General features: G+C 36.8%; 1 protein-coding gene across 2 annotated transcripts in view; it reads right to left on the bottom strand.

Annotated features, from left to right (window-relative positions):
- The window catches only part of ITGB8 (integrin subunit beta 8), a 93,133-nt gene that overhangs the window by 19,574 nt on the left and 52,182 nt on the right, over nucleotides 1-21,377 (bottom strand). For both annotated transcript variants that reach the window (XM_036877291.2, XM_036877300.2), the window contains exons 5-8: nucleotides 20,978-21,143; nucleotides 20,224-20,382; nucleotides 3,275-3,370; nucleotides 1,151-1,240 (exon numbers count right to left, since the gene is read on the bottom strand). In XM_036877291.2, the coding sequence (XP_036733186.2) occupies nucleotides 1,151-1,240; nucleotides 3,275-3,370; nucleotides 20,224-20,382; nucleotides 20,978-21,143 (511 nt within the window). The remainder of the gene's footprint in view (nucleotides 1-1,150; nucleotides 1,241-3,274; nucleotides 3,371-20,223; nucleotides 20,383-20,977; nucleotides 21,144-21,377) is intronic.

Here is a 21,377-nt window from a genome sequence, read left to right as displayed (position 1 = left end):
ATTATATATCTACTTCCTGCCCTTCCCTTTAATACCTGTATTGAAGGCAGAAGCTGCATGGAGACCCTGAGAAGCCTGAGGTTTCTTACAATGTTTGGGCTACAGTTTATACTGTTCAACTGTTCTGTGTCTGGAAGGGAATCAGAGAGTTTTGGGAAGGGAGACTTTACCAATAACCCATAAATTCAGGGTAAAATAAAGCTTATCTTTGAACATTGTAAAAAAAAATGGAAAAGAAAAATGGATGATATCACACAGTGGGAAGCACCTGGTGCCTGAAGGAAACCTGGATTCTGATTCTGTTCCAGTTGCTTATTAGCTGTTTGACTTTTGGTTAATTTGCCTAACTTTCCCAAGGTTTGAAAAATAGACAATGGGAGTCCTAACACCTGCCTTATACATTTGTTGTGCAGATTAAATGAGGTCAGGTATGGAAAGTAACTGGTTCTTAGTGGTGTTAAAGTAACAATCACTATTATTACAAGATTTTAACAGAGATTATTCTGTTAAATGGAATGGCCTAGGTTCAGAAAGCAGACGTTTCTTTAAACCTTTGCACTTGGCACTCACTCTTCATGACCTGGGGACAGCATATAGTTGTCAACTCAACAAAATAGTATATCTCTTAAGGTGATTGTTTGAATCAAATTGGCTTGATAAAACTGCTAAAATAACTCGTGGAACAATCAAGTGATTAACCTAGGAGACCCCATCAGAGCTCTCTTAATCCCTGTATCTCAGATAGTTCATTGTCCCTGACAGGGTGCTGCTTTAAGTAACAGTATGGATTTTTTACTTTATCTTCACAACATAGGAAATGATGAAACTTCTTAGTAATAAAGTATCTCTTATAGCCATGATTCTGTGGTTCACTGAACATTTGATTTGGAAGGAAATTGAGATAGCCTTTAGCCCAACCCGAATTTACTGTCAGGGAGATACAGTGACCCACAGAAAGCTGAAGTGACTTTCCCAAGGTTCCACCCATGGCTGGTTAGTTGTAGAGCCAGGGCTAAACACAGGGTCCTAATTCCTCATTTAATTTTCTGTTCACTGCTCCTATCAAGATGACAGGGCACTAGTTTGTATGTTGCCACAAAAATTGGAATTAAAAGTTTATTTGAAAGAATTGTGTACAATATATACCTACCTGATAGGCTTCCACTACCAAATTATTGAGGTTTGCAGCCTTTGATTCTATTTCACCAGCAATGGTTCCAGGCAAGAGGGGTAGAAGGTCCTAGAAAACATATCAGTAACATTTACTTAATGATAATAGTATACAATGATTTAGCAATCAACAAATAATAGAAGTTCTTACAGTTTTCAGTGGAAGGTGAGCTATTATGTGAATCCAAAATTACAAGACACAAGTAGAGAAGCCAAATGGTGTGATGCACACACCTGTATCATGTGTCATACATACACCTGATGGTGGTTGTGTATGTGTGTGAATGTGTGTGCATGCACAAATTACATGCCAACCTATAAACCCAATCAAAGTACAGACCAGTACTTCCCAAAGTATCTTCGCTGGAACATTGTCTTGAGATATTTTAAACATGGAAAATGTTCTGAGGGCAAATAAGTTTGGGAAGTTCTGCATACGGTTCCTTCCACTTACAGATTCAAAATGCACACTTGCAAATAAAGGTTCAGAGAAGTCTTGCAATTTGGAAATAAGTTAGCATTATTTAATGCAGCATTTCTCAACATTTCTTTAATTACTGAACTCATTTTCCATGTAACATACATAAGTATTTTGCAGAAACTGTTCTATGGAATGAGCTTTAGGATATGTTGGCCTAGATTGGAGAAAAAAAAAATCTTTGTTACAAGTGGAAGCCTTACAGAGTGGGTACTTTTGATGGATGGTACTTAACAATTATGGAGAAAATGCTAAGTATTCCATGTGAAAATGGGAATTAGCGGGGCTTAAAGGTTGACCTGAATTGCAGATGAAGTAAGAACAGAAGAGAAACCAGCCTGACTGGAGTAAAGGATGCATATTTATAAGCAATCAGATTATGAAAAGGCTTGAAATCCATTCATACACACATTTTACCATTCACAAATATCACTAAGTTCCTGCTGTATGCCAGCCACTGCTTAGACACTAACAATTTAGTACCTCAGGTAATAAGGAAAGTGTATCACTTAGAGATTTTAAAAATCAATTTATCTAACCTTTATGGCACCTATTGTGTACCACTTTGGACATGGTAAATTGCTAGGCCACATAGTTACCATCCTTAAAATCTCACAGTTATATAAATGACAATTTCAAAAAACAGTGTACACATGAAATAATAGAAATACTCACAGACCCTAGTGAGAGGGCTACCCAGCAAGCATCTGAGAGCTGGGGAAGGTTGTCAGGGACTGTTTACTGGAGGAGGTGACTCATGAGCTGTGTCTTAAAGGATGAGTGAGTTAGTCAAGCCTGAAATGGGTTCAAAGATTCAAATATTTCTTGTGACTACAAGAAAGTACAGTTTCTCTGAAGTATAAAAAAGTAAGTAAAGGGCATTGGGAGTAGAAGGAGGAAACAAAGACAACAAAGAAGAGGAAGACGATTCAGTGAACTGACATGCAATGACAGGTAGGCTATTACAGCATCATGGAAATGAGGAGAAGAGAGTTTCCTGGAAGAACCTAAAAGACTGTGAAAAGAAAGCTATAGCAGGGCCACAGAAGAGGAGCTCTATTTTGGGGTGGGGGGTGCTGTTTCATGGCACTGTCAGAGTGACATGGCTGCCAGCTCTCTGTTCTGCTTGTGGGTCTCACCTCGTCCAAAAGGTCTGGACAAAGCCAAGATTATCCTTCTGCAGGAAGGCTCTGACTGGGACTGCTGTGGCTCCTCTTGTTCCTTTATTGGATGACCTAGACAAAATCTAAGCATGTTGGTGCTAAGGAAACTTAAGCTGATCTATTATAAAGGTATATTCATGGGCCAGAATATAAGCAGGACTGTGGACATGAAAGGTGTAGTTGGAATATGAACTACTTTTCACCTGATAAAAGTCTTCTCTGTTATTGTCACAGTCAATACCACACTAAGTACCAGAGCCCATACTGGGTTCTAGATGTTACAAATAGATAAAATTTATACTTACATGCTGACTTAGACACTGCATACTATATATTAGTTAATACAGTATTAAATTCAGATTGTACAAAGTACAGTAACTCCAGAATCCTTACCTGGGGTAACAATTCTAATTGCACTGCCAATGCAAACATTTTAATTTTTATATTTTGGGAATTAACATACCTTATACCAATGAAACTGCTTTCCTTGAACTGCAAAGATGACATTAATATTGTTGTTTATTAGCTTTTCTGAAAGTTGGCCTAGTGAGGGATGTTCCTGTACAGATAATGATATTAAAAAGAGAGTGAAATTTAGTATCACAGTCTCACACATATCCAAACATCTATTATGAGGAAAACCATGACTGACACAAAAATATACTGTGTTGGAAAGAATTAAGGTTTTGCTAGAGACATTTAAATTATTTTAAAAAATAAGATCAACATCAACATGTTAAGGATATTTTATAGGCAAAAGCTCCATAAAAACCCATAACTCAGAAAGAGGCCTGAGTTCATTATAGTACAAAGAATGTTCAACAGCACGTCTATAGATTAATTTAGGACTTAAACTAATATCATTGAATGATAATTTACTATTCAGAGCAGACAAACATTGGTGACAATCATTCTGAGGTAAAATTCAGTAACAAGTGTTGAAATGCAAATGTGTGCCTGTACACACACACACACACACACACACACACACACAGAGTTGATATAAAATATGATATTATAAACTGTTGAAAAGCAGAAAAGTCTGTACTCAAATCCCAGGTTGTCACTTTATGATAAAAATTCTATTTCAGATCCGTCCTCTGTAACATGTGAATGGTATCTACCTCCCATGATTGCTGGCATGATTAAAGATAACAATAGTATGTGAACTACTTAGTGCAGTTTATAGGTACTTAAAACTAATAGAAATAATCATGACTTTTATTTCCCACAGCTTATACAAGGTGTAGGTAACAGAATTTTCAACTTACTATCATTATACTAACCTTTTGTCATGAGATATATTAAAATCTGTTTACTCTGATAAACAAAATTTATGTGGAATCAAGTGTGACATTCTTTGTAGTAGTGAAAAAATGGGATGAGCAGGAGAAGGGGAATACAATTAATATGAGAAATCTTAACAACTATGGAAATCATTACATTTATATAGTTAGATATAGTACTTGATATTTTTTCTGTAAATGCGCTTCAAGAAATTAAAGCACTGATTTCAAATAAGTTTCATAACTAGACCCCTCCCAGAGAGATGACATCAACCTTCACCAGCACTGTTGCTCACCAGTTTTTGTTCTTAGTTGCATTAGCTAAGGATCTTGTGATTAAGTCTAATTAGTAGTATGTAATTCAAGTTCAAATTAGTCTGTAGTTCTTGCTCCCTCTTTTCATCTCCAATGCTAATTGCGTTTTCTTTAAGGGAACATTGTGCTAAACCATCTTGGTTAACATTTCTGTATTTTGGCAACTGTGTGAACTTAGTAAAATAGCTAATTTTACTAGTTTCACTTATAGCCTAAACTCTGACATATTAAATTTATGTACACAGACATAAGATATAACCTTGTACTTCAAAATACTAACATGAGTAAATACTATGATTCGAATATTTTTGTTCTCCTTCCCAAATTCATATGTTGAAATCCTAACACCCAAGGTGATGATATTAGGAGGTGGGCCTTTGGAAGACAATTAGGTCATGAAGGCAGAGCCCTCATGAATGGGATTAGTGCCCTTATGAAGACAGGACAGTGGTGAAAGCTCCCTTGCCCCTTCTGCCATGTGAGGTTTACTGCTAGAAGGTGTCATTTATGAAACCAGGAAGTAGGCTCTCACCAGACCACTAATTCTCCAGGGTCTTGATCTTCACAACCTCCAGAACTGTGAGGAGTAAGTTTCTGTTGTTTACAAGCCACTCAGTTACCAGTGTTTTGTTACAGCAGCCTGAGTGAACTAACATAATAATCATAGTGAATATCCTTTCATTTCTGTATAACCTGTAATTGCTGTGGTAGAAACAGATAAAATTTTCATGAACTGCATTTAAATGTGATATGAAACCAATTTATGAAGAGGTTTGAAAAGTCTTACAACATGAATTTGCATAAAAGTTCTGCCCAGAGCAGAGGAGAGAGGAAACGATGGTGGCCTGAGTAGGGTGGTGGAAATGTTCTCCCAAAACCATATGTATTTTGAAAATACACCAAATACAACTATTCCTAAAAGAGTGACCAGAAGATACAGTACACCAGCCAGGCTACATTGCGAGAACCCAACATCTCACAGAAAAGGGTAAGATACAAAGCCATGACCCGGTGGGACCAGAGCACTCCCTCTACCCCAGCTCACCGTTGGGAGGAAAAGAATCAGAGTGGGAAGGGAGTGGAACCACAGGATTGCTAAATAACCAGCCCTTGTAATCTGCCCTGGGAGCACAGACACACATTGCATGGTGCTCTGGATATTAGAAGAAAGGAAAAGCAAAACCTGAGACTAAGACTGTGAACTGAGGTTCCCACAGGCACTTTGAAAGTCTTAAAGGGACAAGGGTTTAACAGGTGCACAAAATCGTCCTGGCACACTCAGCCCAGCAGGATGGGAACTTTAAGGAACTTCAGGTGCCCTAACCCCTTGGTTGGCAACACAGCTCCGAGACCCCTAATGTCAATAAGCAGCCTGCCGTTCCTTCCTCTGCATGGGCACCTGCAAGCAAACCAGCTGTCCCCACCATTGCTACAGACCACAAACCATCTCTACATTGTACTTTAAAGGGACTGCTCTAGATAGAAGTATGCCTAAGGCTACATAGCTGTCACCAGAGGAAATAAAACCATAGCAAAGGAAGTAGACCAACTAAATACTAACTAAATGCAAAATAAAATCAGCTGTCCACAAAATCAGTCAAGGGAAACACAAAGAGTACAGAATAAAACACCTAACATATAAAGAATGGAAGAGGAAGAAAAAGAAGGGAGAAAAATAAAGAATCATCAGACTGTGTTTATAATGTTGGAGAGCAGCCCTGCCTACAGCAACCACACAGCTTAACACAGAGGTCTACTCCCTGTGTGTGGCTAAACGGCCCAGACCCAGAGGATGCTCCCTACCCTGTGTGTGGTTGACTGGCACAGACAGTGGACACAGGTGAAGAGACCAGAAGGCACAAAGCAGCTTTTTTCTTGTGGCAGAACACGTGCCATTTGCCTGCAACCCCTGCCAGTGCCCTAAACCATCTCAAGGGCTACCCCACCCATGGCAACTCAGGGGATTAACCCAGAGGCTGCTCCCTCTACTGCAGTTGACTGGCACAGACAGTGGAGATGGGCGTGGAGACTAGAAGGCACGAAGGGGCTCTGTTCTCCTGGCAGAACACATGCTGCTGGCCTGCAACCCTGACCATTGCCCTAAGTCATATCGAAGGCCACCCTGCACACAGCAGCTTAGGGGATTAACCCAGAGGCTACTCCCTGAGCATGGTTGACCATCATGGATGGAGGAGACGGGCTCAGAGACCGAGAGGCACAAAGGTGCTTCATACTTGCCCCAGAAACATGCGCTGCTGGCCTGCGACCACCGCCACTGCCCTAGGCCATTCTGAGGGCCACCCCACTCACAGCAGCCTAGGAATTAACCCAGAGGCTGCTCCCTGTGTATGGTTAACCAGCACAGACAGCGGAAACAGGTAAGGTAACCAGCAAGCAGGAAGGAACTTTGTTCTCCCAGCTGACACTTGTGCCATTCGCTGGCGACCACATCCATCGTGATGAAAAGACAGAACAACCTTGTTCAATCCAAAATCCCTCAAACACCAGAGAGAGGGCTTGGTGAGACTGAAATCACCAGTATTCCTGAAAAAGAATTCAAAATAAAAGTCATTAGCATGCTGATGGAGCTACAGAGAAATATTCAAGAGCTAAGTGATGAATTCAGGAGGGAGATAACAGAAATGAAACAAACAATGGAAGGACTTAAGAGCAGACTGGATGAGGTGGAATAAACTGTTAATGGAATAGAAATCAGAGAAAAGAAATACAGAGAAGCTGAGGCAGAGAGAGACAAAAGGATCTCTAGGAATGAAAGAATATTAAGAGAACTGTGTGACCAATCCAAAGGAATAATACTTGCATTATAGAGGTACCAGAAGAAGAAGAAATAGAAAAAGGGATAGAAAGTGTCTTTGAAGAAATAATTACTGAAAACTTCCCCAAGCTAGGGAAGGATATAGTTTCTCAGGCCATGGAAGTCTACAGATCTCCCAACACAAGGGACCCAAGAAAGACAACACCAAGACATATAATAATTAAAATGGCAAAGATCAAAGAATAGGACAGAGTATTAAAAGCAGCCAAAGAGAGAAAATAGATCACCTACAAAGGAAAATCCATCAAGCTATCATCAGACTTCTCAGCAGAAACCTTACAGGCCAGAGAGGAATGGGATGATGTGTTCAATGAAATAAAACAGAAGGGCCTTGAACCAAGAATACTGTATCCAGCAAGATTATCATTTAAATTTGAAGGAGGGATTAAACAATTCCCACAGAAGCAAAAGTTGAGGGAATTTACCTCCCACAAACCATCTCTATATTGTACTTTAAAGGGACTGCTCTAGATAGCAGTATGCCTAAGGCTACATAGCTGTCACCAGAGGAAATAAAACCATAGCAAAGGAAAGGAAGTAGACCAACTAAATATTAACTAAATGCTAAATAAAATCAGCTGTCTACAAAATCAGTCAAGGGAAACACAAAGAGTACAGAATAAAACACCTAACATATAAAGAGTGGAAGAGGAAGAAAAATAAGGGAGAAAAATAAAGAATCATCAGACTGTGTTTATAATAGCATAACAAGTGAGTTAAGTTAGATGGTTAGATAGTAAAGAAGCTGCCCTTGAACCTTTTTGTTAATCACAAATCCAAAGCCTGCAGTGGTAATAAGTACACATCTATCGATAATCACTCTTAAAGTAAATGGACTGAATGCACCAATCAAAGACACAGAGTGATAGAATGGATAAAAAAGCAAGACCCATCTATATACTGCCTACCAGAGATTCACTTCAAACCCAAAGACATACACAGACTAAAAGTGAAGGAATGGAAAAAGATATTTCATGCAAACAATAGGGAGAAAAAAGCAGGTGTTGCAGTACTCGTATCAGACAAAATAGACTTTAAAATGAAGAAAGTAACAAGAGACAAAGAAGGACATAACATAATGATAAAGGGGTCAGTCCAACAAGAGGCTATAACCATTATAAATATCTATGAACCCAACACAGAAGTACCTACATATGTGAAACAAATACGAACAGAATTAAAGGAGGAAATAGAATGCAATGCATTCATTTTAAGAGACTTCAACACACCACTCACTCCAAAGGACAGATCCACCAGACAGAAAATAAGTAAGGACACAGAGGCACTGAACAACACACTAGAACAGATGGACCTAATAGACATCTATAGAACTCTAAACCCAAAAGCAGCAGGATACACATTCTTCTCAAGTGAACATAGAACATTTTCAAGGATAGATCATATACTAGGCCACAAAAAGAGCCTCAGTAAATTCACAAAGATTGAAATTGTATCAACCAACTTTCAGATCACAAAGGCATAAAACTAGAAATAAACTGTACAAAGAAAACAAAAAGGCTCACAAATGCATGGAGGCTTAACAACATGCTCCTAAATAACCAATGGATCAATGACCAAATTAAAATAGAGATCAAGCAATATATGGAGACAAATGGAAACAGCACAATGCCCCAGCTTCTGCGAGACTCAGTGAAGGCAGCTGTAAGAGGAAAGTATATAGCAATCCAGGCCTATTTAAAGAAGGAAGGACGATTCCAAATGAATAGTCTAAATTCACAGTTATTGAAACTGGAAAAAGAAGAACAAATGAGGCCCAAATTCAGCAGAAGGAGGGACATAATAAAGATCAGAGAAGAAATAAACAAAATTGAGAAGAATAAAACAATAGAAAAAATTAATGAAACCAAGAGCTGGTTCTTTGGGAAAATAAACAAAATAGATAAACCCCTAGTCATACTTATTAAGAGAAAAAGAATCTACACACATAAACAAAATCAGAAATGAGAAAGGAAAAATCACAACAGACACCACAGAAATACAAAGAATTATTAGGAATACTATGAAAATATATGCTAACAAACTGGATAACCTAGAAGAAATGGACAACTTTCTAGAAAAATATAACCTTCCAAGACTGACCCAGGAAGAAACAGAAAATCTAAACAGACCAATTACCAGCAATGAAATTGAATTGGTAATCAAAAAACTACCCAAGAACAAAACTCCTGGACCAGATTGCTTCACTGCTGAATTTTATCAGATATTTAGAGAAGACATAATACCCATTCTCCTCAAAGTTTTCCAAAAAATAAAAGAGAAGGGAAAACTTCCAAACTCATTCTATGAAGCCAGCATCACTCTAATACCAAAAACAGGCAAAGACCCCACAAAAAGAGAAAACTACAGACCAATATCCCTGATGAACATAGATGCAAAAACACTCAGCAAAATATTAGCAAATCAAATTCAAAAATACATCATAAAGATCACCCATCATGATCAAGTAGGATTTATTCCAGTAATGCAAGGATGGTACAACATTCGAAAATCCATCAGCATCATCCACCACATCAACACAAAGAAGGACAAAAACCACATGATCATCTCTATAGATGCTGAAAATGCATTTAACAAAATTCAACATCTGTTCATGGTAAAAATTCTCAACAAAATGGGTATAGAAGGCAAGTACCTCAACATAATAAAGGCCATATATGACAAACCCATAACCATCATCATACTTAACAGCAAGAAGCTGAAACTTTTCCTCTAAGATCAGGAACAAGACAAGGATGCCCACTCTCCCCACTTTTATTCAGCATAGGTCTGGAGGTCCTAGCCATGGCAGACAACAGAAAGAATAAAAGGCATCCAGATTGGCAAGGAAGAAGTCAAACCCTAAAGATCCACTCCAAAACTACTAGAACTAATATCTGAATTCAGCAAAGTTGCAGGATACAAAATTAATACACAGAAATCTGTTGCATTCCTATACACTAATGATGAACTAGCAGAAAGAGAAATCAAGAAAACAATTCCATTCACAATTTTATCAAAAAGAATAAAATACCTAGGAATAAACCTAACCATGGAAGTGAAAGACCTATACCCTGAAAACTACAAGACACTCTTAAGAGAAATTAAAGAGGACACAAATAAATGGAAATTCATCCCATGCTCTTGGGTAGGAAGAATTAATATTGTCAAAATGGCTATTCTGCCTAAAGCAATCTACAGATTCAATGCAGTCCCTATCAAAATAGTGACAGCATTCTTCAACAAACTGGAACAAACAGTTCTAAAATTCATATGGAACCCACAAATAGCCAAAGCAATCCTAAGAAGGTAGAATAAAGCATGGGCGACCTTGTTTCCCAACTTCAAGCTCTACTCCAAAGCCACAGTAATCAAGACAATTTGATACTGGCATAAAAACAGACCCATAAACCTGTGGAAAGGAATAGAGAGTCCAGATATTAACCCAAGCATATATGGTCAATTAATATATGGTAAAGGAGCCATGGATATACAATGAGGAAATGACAACCTCTTAAACAGCTGGTGTTGGCAAAACTGGACAGCTACATGTAAGAGAATGATACTGGATTACTGTCTAACTCCATACACAAAAGTAAACTTGAAATGAATCAAAGGCCTGACTGTAAGTCATGAAACCATAAAACTCTTAGAAGAAACATAAGCAAAACTGTCTTGAATATAAACACGAGCAACTTCTTCATGAACATATCTCCCCGGACAAGGAAAACAAAAGCAGAAATGAACAAACTTTTTATATCAAACTAAAAAGCTTCTGTACAGCAAAGGACACCATCAGTATAACAAAAAGGTATCCCACAATATGGGAGAATATATTCATAATTGACATATCCAATAAGGGATTGAGATCCAAAATATACAAAGAGCTCATGCACCTCAACAAACAAAAAGCAAATAATCCAATTAAAATATGAGCAGAGGATCTGAAAAGACACTTCTCCATAGAAGAAATTCATATGGCCAACAGGCACATGAAAAGATGATCCCCATCGCTAATCATCAGAGAAATGAAAATTAAAACCACAACGAGATATCACCTCACACCAGTTAGGATGGCCAAAATCCAAAAGACAAACAACAAATGTTGGCAAGGATGTGGAGAAAGGGGAACCCTCCTACACTGCTGGTGGGAATGTAAATTAGTTCAACGATTGTGGAAAGCAGTATGGAGTTTCCTCAAAATGCTCAAAATAGAAATAAATACCATTTGACCCAGAAATTCCACTCCTAGGAATTTACCCTAAGAATGCAGTAACCCATTTTGAAAAAGACATATGCACCCCTGTGTTTTCGCAGCACTATTTACAATAGCCAAGAAATGGAAGCAACCTAAGTGTCCATCAGTAGATGAAATGGATAAAGAAGAAGTGATACATGTACACAATGGAATATTACTATTCAGCCATAAGAAGAAAACAAACCCTACCATTTGCAACAACATGGATTGAGCTAGAGGGTATTATGCTCAGTTAAATAAGCCAGGTGGAGAAAGACAAGTACAAATGATTTCACTCATATGTGGAGTATAAGAACAAAGAAAAAACTGAAATAACAAAACAGCAGCAGATTCATAGAATCCAAGAATGGACTAACAGTTACCAAAGGGAAAGGTACTGGGGAGGGTGGGTGAGGAGAGAGGGATGAGAGAAATAGGGGGCATTATGATTAGCACACATAATGTAGGAGGGGTGCACAGGGAAGGCAGTATAGCACAGAAAAGACAAGTAGTGATTCTATAACATCTTACTACGCTGATGGACAGTGAGTGTAATGTGGTATGTGGTGAGGACTTGATAATGGGGGGAATCTAGTAACCACAATGTTGCTCATGTAATTATGTATTAATGATACTAAAATTTTTTAAAAAGTAAAAGAAAAAAAGGTTCTGCCCAGGGCAATCCTTAAGGATGTAATTTTATAGTTTAAGAAAATAGTCCCCAAAGTATAAATTCTGCCAAATTCTTAGTTTCTAATACCATGTATACTTTCAAAATTGATTTATAACAGTTTGCATAATTCTAGTAAATTAAACAGAACAAGTAAAGGAAGGGTAAATCTAGCTGTACTGGGAATCTATTTTTAATGGCAAAGCTACTTTTGAAATGTTTTTGCTTTGACAAAAAATAATCACAGTTTGCCATGCATTCCCCTTTCTGAATTTTAAAAACCATTCATATTTTAAGGAAAATTTAATCCATATGTTTTTAACTAGCTTATACTTAATTCACATAAAATCAATATTTAAAGAACAGTCCAAACTGTAAGAAGCTTTTGGTGCCTTCCTAATCTCTTTCCCCCTTTCAAAAACAGGAAGTCACAGTGACCAAAAGTACACAAAATTTAAATCCAGAAAGCTCTAGTTTGGCTAGAAGCTCATTAAGAAGGTCAGTCGGATTTTAAGCTTAAAAGAACACATTTTTTTTGAAGTCCTATAAAGAAACCTATTTTAAAAGAAAATTCCAAATACCTTGAGGCAGATTTGTTAAAATTACAAATGTTTAACAGATGTTTAAATAAACCACTGTTGACAGGAGAGCTCTGGATTAATGGCCATTGCTGAAGCCCCTTCTCCTTTCCTCCATGAAGCATATTTTCTTTTAAGTATTTTATCTTTCATGTCTTGTATTTCACTAGCAGGAACACTCCCACTCAGCCAGCTGTCCTGGTGATGTTACTACTGCCCCTCATCTCTAACTCTCCCTCTGTCAAACTCATTACATATTGTTTCTTTAAACTCTGAAAATAATTAATAGAGATAACAGGCATTTCAGGGGCAAAAGGGAGAAGGGAAAGCAATGTGCCAAGACAGCTGCTCAGTAATTAAGGGCAAAAGGATACCTTTCACATTTTTCTTCTTCACCAACACCTTCAATGTGACTTGTGGGAAATAACTTATAAATGTCAGAGGAGAAGAGGAGCTAAGAAAGATTTATTGGTAGCAATTTTAGTTAGAGATGATTGTAGAAGTATAGGGAGAATTTTTAATAATGTGCATTTGTAGTGGCCAAAAAAAGAAGTGTTTAAGATTCTCTTCATAAAAGTGAGCTTCATAATAAAAATTTTTATAAGATAATATCAAATTTGTGACATTGAATATAAAAAAACCCGAATGTCTTAGTACTTAATTATCTGGATTATATTTACAGGTTAAGTTTACTTTTTAGATGAAAGAGACAAGTAAGATGAAAGCATTTTGACAACAGAGATTTACTTAGAGATGAAAACTTTAAATTATGTGTTGTCAGTCCCCATTCATTGCAATAGCCTATTTTCTGTCTATACAGTTGCATAGTAATAATTGCATGGACCAGGTTTTCTCATCAATGGTGCTTATGACATTTTGGGCCAGGTGTTCTTTGTTGTGGGTTGGGACTGTCCTATACATTATAAGGTATTTAGCAACATCCCTGGTCTCTTTCTGCTAGATGCCAGTATGTCCCGCTTCCCCCAGTTGTAACAACCAAAGTGTCTGTGGACAGTGCAATGTCCTCCTGGCAGGCAGCATTGCTGTAGTTGAGAACCATACCAATAGCAGAGGTTCTGAAAACAGACCACTGGGGCTTTGACTCAAAGCTCTTCAATTACTATGTAACAGTTACTTGAACCTCTCTGTAGTACAGTTTCCATATGTTAAAAACAGGTATAAATCCTAGTATCTACCTCTCAGAGTTATGATGGAGATTAAATGAGTTAGTCTGTGTAAAGGCTTTCACTGACTATTCTGTAATTATTAACCTCACAGTGATGGTAAGTAGGGGCTCATATCCTGATGTCACACTGCTTGGCATTTATCAGAGGCACTACAACGTAGGCTGTATGACCACAGATAATTCCTGATCCTTTTAGTGCCTCCATTTTCTCATTTATAAAATGGAGGTAATAGCAATGTGTACGCCTCACTGGGATGTTGGTGATATTATATAAATGTAAAGGGATATCACCATAGGGCTGCTCAATAAAATATAGTTTTCAATAAAAGACTGCTTAATAAATGGCATTTGGAGGCCAATACTAAAGATTAGATGTTGGGGTCTTGGAGTTGCTTTGACTTGCCTCATTTATTACCCTTTGTACCTGGCCCCAGGAGTGGTTGAGTTTGTGGTCCTACCAAACACAGTATCAACTGTAACCATGACATCCTAGTTACTGAAGGAGTTACTGAAGGTGTAAAAGTTTCTGTCAGCTTTTCGCAGAGAGTGGTAATAAAAAGTTTTCTGCTTAAATATGATTTAACTGAAACATATAATTTAATTGGAAAATTCTTTCAGGAATATTTTCATCAAATTTTCTTTTGTGGCACTTTTACAAACCATTATTTTTCCTCATTTTCAGAGCTGTTATGAAAGCAGTGCCAGGCCACTCTGAGCCCGGCCTAGGTGATTCTGTGATAAACTTCTGCTTTCAACGTAACAGAAAAAAATGAACAAAATATTGTTTGCAGAGATCATTTCCTGGTTATTTTTCTGCAAGCATGAGAAGCTTCCAAATTAGATCTAGTCTAAAGTTAAAACTGAAGTTATTATTGTTCTCATGGCATTTACAATTTAAAACATAGTTCAGAGAGCAGTAGGCTGAAATCAGGCATTTTGTTTGTTTTAAAGCTATAACAATGTTTTACAAAATCCAACTATACATGGACTTAAAACTTTCTAGACCTGGTTGAAGTTTCCTTTAATTTCCTGATTGTTCATGTTCATAAAACCCAAAGGTGCTTATTCTGAGATGATCTTATCTTAATTATTTCAAAATGTTTATACATTTTTATGCAGTGTTAAGCAGTGAAAAATTAAGATCAAGAAATAAGGTGAAAATTTTTATTGTTTGCTTTAGTTAAACCATGTTATAATTACTGTTACTATTATTATCATAATTACAAGGCCATAATTTCAATGAGACTAAATAAGCACTAATGATGTTTTGGTTTAGATGGCCTCTCCATTTGATTTTACATAGCTATTCTCTTAAGCCTCTATGACAAAAGGCAGCAGACTTGGGGGTTATTCTGGATCTTTTTTTTTCCCATTAGATATAGTTTTCAGTATTATCCAAAATTAGGAATATTGTATAAATTTAGGCTTAGGGAGGACATCTTTTTCAAGTGTTTAAAATATTTAGAATAATAATTATTTTGAGAAGACTAAACTGAATATGCATAAAGTATCTTAGAAAAGTGAGTGCTATTACAGCTCCCTTTCAGTGTCATTAGAGTCACTTGCATTCACTGGTTTTCTGAAAGGCAGACAATACTGAGTTGGTGTGAAGCTTGTGGTATGGGGGGCAAGCTCGAGAACTGGGAGTTAAGTACCCCGAGCAGGATGTTTACTCTCCCTCTCCACTTCATCCATTAGGGATGGAATGCTGATGCCTACCCTGCCGAGGTAATGTGGACATTTAATGAGCTGAGGTATGTGACCCAGCTCAGGGCGAGTGGTAATAAATGGAGGCAGCAAGCACAGCATCAGGTTGAAGCCCATCAGTGGATCCTGGCATTAAATAGTTCAGGTGTGGATCTTGACTCGGTACTTGTAGTAGCTCTTTGACCTTGTATAAATTAATTTGATTTCTAAGTTTCAGTTTCTGCATCTATAGCATGAGTTGTGGTGAAGACTGAATGAGAAATATAAACAATATGCTCAGCACAGTGCCCAGCACAAAATAAATGCTCAGTGAATTGCATTTTTATTAGTATGTGTTTGAGACAAGCTGAGAAGCAGGGAAAGGAGACATTTAACACTTTCTGAAGTTGAAGTGTCTATTTCTTAGTTACAAAGCAGCAAAAATTATTAACAAGACTTTTTACTAAAGGATTACAATTATCTCTTCACATGGAATGCTGTCTGATATCAGCATCAACTATAAATGAGTCTCTCAGATGTTGAAAATGTCAGAAATAGCCCTTTCAGAAGAAAAGGACAAATAAATGTAATGACTTTATGAAAGTTTGTTACTTCAACAAAGCTGAGGATTAAATGAGTAAACTATCTTTTCCAGCTCCCTTTCTTTACCTGCAGTTCTGAAAAAAATGAATATAATTCCAGAAGAAAACTTCCTAAATGGTTTACTATAAAAAGTAGCTTCCTAAATAGGTTACTATAAGTCAAGGACATGTAAAAACAAAGTTTCACAAGAAGTCAGAGGCAGAATATTGACTGTTTTTACCCACAAAGTAGCAAAACACTTCAGTAATGCCTAATATGCTTTCCTGCAATTCAGCTTCAGTCCTCTAAGGTGGCGATCAGTTCAGCAGCCAGTATATCCAAATGAGGCTATAGGAGAGGGCATGAACTATGAATCCAGCAGTAAGGGAATTCTGAGGAGTTTCATGATGGAGGGGTCAAGAATCACTGACCATCATACAGGAAGAGGCACAAGAAAAGGCCAAGTAGAGAAAGAAACATTAAACCTAAGCTACTAGATACAGTTAGGACTACATTAGGGTCTTGCCTGTTTGCATCTCTCCATTCAGGACTGAGGGTCATAGCAAAATTTGAAAATCACATTAATAAGGGGTCATTACATGAACTGTGTGGCTCTTCCAGAAAGTTGCTCCTTGGCCCCCTTTCATTATTCCTGGAGACCTTGGTGTTATTCTTGGCCTCCCCCAAGGGTGTGGTGAATGGTTGTGAGGAAGGCTCTGAGTGAGGTTGAGAATCACCCTGGAGGAGCTGGGTGGGGAGACAGGATGAAATTCCAGACCCTTAGTATTAATAACCTATCTTCTACACCATTAGCAATTTTTTTACTAACATCTACATTTTAGAAAGAATGCTGTGTTTAAACTTTTATTCCATTATAAATTAATTATTCCATTATTACTAGATAAATTATAAAACTACATTCCTACTCAAGTTTTCATTCTGTCACCTAGAGAAAAAGCGGTGGAAAATGTACTTTATTCAGTAGTATAAAATAACATCATTTGCCAATGGCCATACACAGTTATCTAGCAATGTGTAAACAGAAACTATTTTTAATTCTATCTTATTTGTAACTTATGTAAGCCAAATTATTTGCTTAATTCTTTCATAAGTAAGATTGCAATGGAAAATTTGGAGTAGAAATTATACCAAGAACTTTATTGCTCTATTTCTTGTACTTTTCCCTTGAGATATTGTGGCAAAATGGCTAAGAATACAGATTTTAATATAAGACTGAACTGGATTGAGCCCCAGCTCTGCTACTTTTTAGCTGTCTGTCCTCAGTCAACTTATTTAACTTCTTCTACCTTCAGTTTTTCAGTTTGTAAAAGAAGGATAATTACTACAACTAGAGTTGTAAAGATAAATTTGATGCTGTACACAGTGTTTACAGCAGTTTCAGTTAATAAACACTCATAACACGGTAGTTGTTATTATTCTGTAGTTCACATTGGCCATCATGAAATAGCTATGTATATAAGTGGTAGAATTCTGGCCCATATAATTTAGACATATAAAGGGTCTTTTATCAGTTATTTCCTTCTATAAATAAAAGAACCAGAGTCTTGGACCAAGAAGCTCAAATACCATTCAACATTACTTGTATTGTCTGCTGGAGATAAAGCCAGGATCCTAGCAGTGCATTTGTTTGTCTTAACTTAAACCTTTTTAACTCATCTGTAATGGCCAAATAGGAGAAGATTAGGTTATTTTTAAATGAGCAGGTAAATATACTTAGAATCAGGTTCAGAGTAGCTTTGGATAGGGTCTTAGAGGAGCTGCACATCTTGTATGTATAAATGTAATATTCAAAGGGTCAGTTAACTTCTTTTGTTTTAGGGCATGGTTCCTGGAGATGAAGGGGATGAGAATTCTTAGGAAGAGTATCCCTTGAAAAGCAGGGCTGGGATAAATGAGATGAAAGTGTTTTTCTAAGGTATTGACAAAGACATTGCTCCTTAGTTTACTTAGTACACGTCACTGACATGTGGAAGGTTTGTACATTTAAGTAGGTAGAACAATGTTCAAGAAGGCAAATGAAGTTCATGATAGATTGCCCAAATTCCTGATGTCATAAGAACCCAGGTACTCTGTAAAATTCCACCAGAATTATTTATTCTGTGTCTAAAATTATGAGAACATTTCTTTGTCTTAAAGAATCCTTCTTAGATGAGCAATAACACCCTCTAGAATACAATTATGGAAAGATGACTTCAGTGACTTGGCAACACCTCAAAAGAATAATACAGTGCAATTTGGGAATAATGTGATTATTATTTTTCCTTAAAAAAGAAAAAGCTTGTCTCACAATAGAATAGTTTCTCTTGTCTCCTTATCCACTCCCCAGTAAATAAATTAGAACTCTATCTCAGATTAAAAGAGGTTAAACAGAAGGAAAAAAAGATAAGAAATGACTAAAAGTGGGTGGGTCTGCCAAAGTGAAATGTGGCTGAGAAGAGGAGAATTATCAAAAGGAAAGACACTATTGGAATAATTCCAAATCGTAGATTTTTAAATTCAAACCTTTTAGAGTCCTTAAATTTTGAGGCTGCTTTCAAGAGACTAAAGCAAGAAGGGATGAACTTATTTTGTGAAGTAATACAGTTGTTTCTCTAGACTTCCCGTAAGTCTGGTATGGTGTTCTGATTAAATTTAAACTATTTAAATTTTACTCATGAGACCCACACACATTTAATCATAATTTATATGCTTCTAATACTGGAGTTCCCTAATATGCATGAGGTACCTTGGAGCACCACAGTACACTCACGTGGTTGCCTCAAAATACCTTAGATTTTCAAGGGATACACAGTAGTATTCAGCACCTGTCAGGTACCCATGAACTACTAGCTGGAGGTAGTTCACAGTTTTAAGATTTAAGATTACATTTGGATCTGTTCCTTTAAATGACATCATATCTTTGCAAAGCTCAGCAGCATAAAAACCAGTGTGGAATAAAAAATGAAGGGGGGTGGTATCCAATCTGTTTCCAAGGGCTTGGGAAGTTCCATTAGTAGGTTATGTACTAAGAATGACACAGATACACACATATAACATATTTTGTTATTCTTGTGTATTATTTTTTTAACTGACCGCTATGATTTTAGGACATAAAGAGTTAAGATATTTGGACCTAACTACTAATAAACAGAACTGTTATATATATATATATATATATATATATATATATATATATATATATATATATATATATATATATATATGTAATTATTTTTTCTTTCCCTAAGGGCACCAGGGAAAAAATTACTGAGACACTATGATAACAAGATCTGGGGAAGTTTGGAAGCTTCTGTTCTAACATTTGCATGAATGTATAAATAGGTGTCAATGTCACAAATACTTGATGTTCTATGCAGTTGATTTTCTACATGTAGTATATAGCTAATGCTGGGAAAGAGATGGTTCTAGGAGTTTGTACTTAAATACATGCTACAGAGCTGAAGCCAACCCTTAGGAAGAAATCCAAATATCCACTGATTTAAAAATATATATAATAGATATATCTAAGTATAGATATATCTAAATATAGACAAACTTCAGAAAGAAGTGAGGTACAGAATACTGAAAGCTGGCCTTTTTCCCCCCTAATTTCTGTGTAGATTCTACCTATTATACTGTGAGGATTATTCAGGCCAAATATACTTTGTTTACCAACTCTTTATGTTTTTATCTACCAACCCTGTAGAACTAGTTTATTTAAATAATGCAAAGTTATATGTATTTTCCATTTAAGGTTAAGTTGCATAAAATGTAAGCTCTTCTATCACTTTTCTGCTCATGAATTATACAGTGCTTTGTAGCACATCAGAGTCAGCTACTGGTATTGTCAGATATTTTAGCCTTATGTTTTATTGATCAGGATTTATAGAAAGCATTGCTCCATAACTTTTCTTTCATGGCTTATCCTGACTCTGATCATGCTCCCTTAGGTAATTCCTTGGTACAAGAACAGCTGCCCATTTAAACTTACACTTTGACCTAAAGAGACATAACTACTAAGAGGCTACTGCTACATTACCATGCTTGTTGATCTGATGTAGACATTGTTTTTCAGATGGCAATTTCCGTCATTTGGCACCACTATGCCTGCCAATTTGCTATCAAGAGCAAGATGCGATGTCTGATCTGTCATCACCAGCAGCAATCTTTTAGCTTCTTTTCGCCATCCAATATGACTCTTAAAATAAATATGTAATTAGACTTTGTATAATAACATATATCTGAACTGTGGTCTTTATCTCAAGTAAACGTTAAGTTCAAGTTAACGAACATTAATTCAGTCTAGAATGATGTGCATAAACAGAATGCTCTTTCATAAGCAGCATTAACTTTTATTTGTATATCCTCTATTTTACCATATATAGTTTACCACACCAGCTCCTGGCTACAGATTTCTAGTGTTCCTTGAGGAAGAATAAGCCTGAGTTATGAAGTGCAGAGCGCCCAGTGTGATGTGACTCGGACAGCAGGCTATGTTTGGTTCTTTCTTGGAAAGTGGGGAGTGAAAAGAGCAGCCCTTTTGGGAAGAATTTTTCAAGTACACAACTTATTCTTTTCCTTTTATCTTTTCTTATTTATAACCCTCTCCCAATTTAGCCCCTCTGTCCTGAACACATACCAAAATGAATAACACTGTGACATATAAGAGATAGGAGAAGTATGTATTCTTCTATGCTCTGTTTTCACCCCATAAATCAGTGTGAAAATAAAAATCCTAAATTCTTGGAGAAATTTGCATCTGAGCAAACACTTAAGAATGTGAAACTTCCTACCTCACAGACAGCTGCCTGAAGCATGGCATCAAAACCTCCTTCAGGTGTATCTATGTTGCCAGAGATCTTCTGTCTATGAACCGCTTTTTCAAACTCAGTGATGTTCTCCGTCAAAGATAGCACATGGATGTATCCATGGGGAGGCATACAGTCTAAATTATAGTCACTATATGGGAACAGAAGAAATGCAAATTCTATTTTGCTATGCTTCCTTCAAAGATCCAAAATACTTCTTTTCATAAAATTGTGTGTTTGGTGTGAGATGGGAATATATTTATTTCTGCCAAAGTAATTTTATTAGAGAAAATATGTGTTTTATAAAATCAGAGAAAATTCCAGTATCAGCGAATATCTCTTTGCAAATAGGGAATAAAATATAATAGTATGGTATTCAAAAAAT

The sequence above is a fragment of the Manis pentadactyla genome, chromosome 7 (assembly GCF_030020395.1).
Source record: "Manis pentadactyla isolate mManPen7 chromosome 7, mManPen7.hap1, whole genome shotgun sequence".
Classification (NCBI taxonomy): Eukaryota; Metazoa; Chordata; class Mammalia; order Pholidota; family Manidae; genus Manis; species Manis pentadactyla.
Note: the sequence above shows the minus strand (reverse complement) of the source record. Positions and strands in the feature narration are given on the sequence as shown.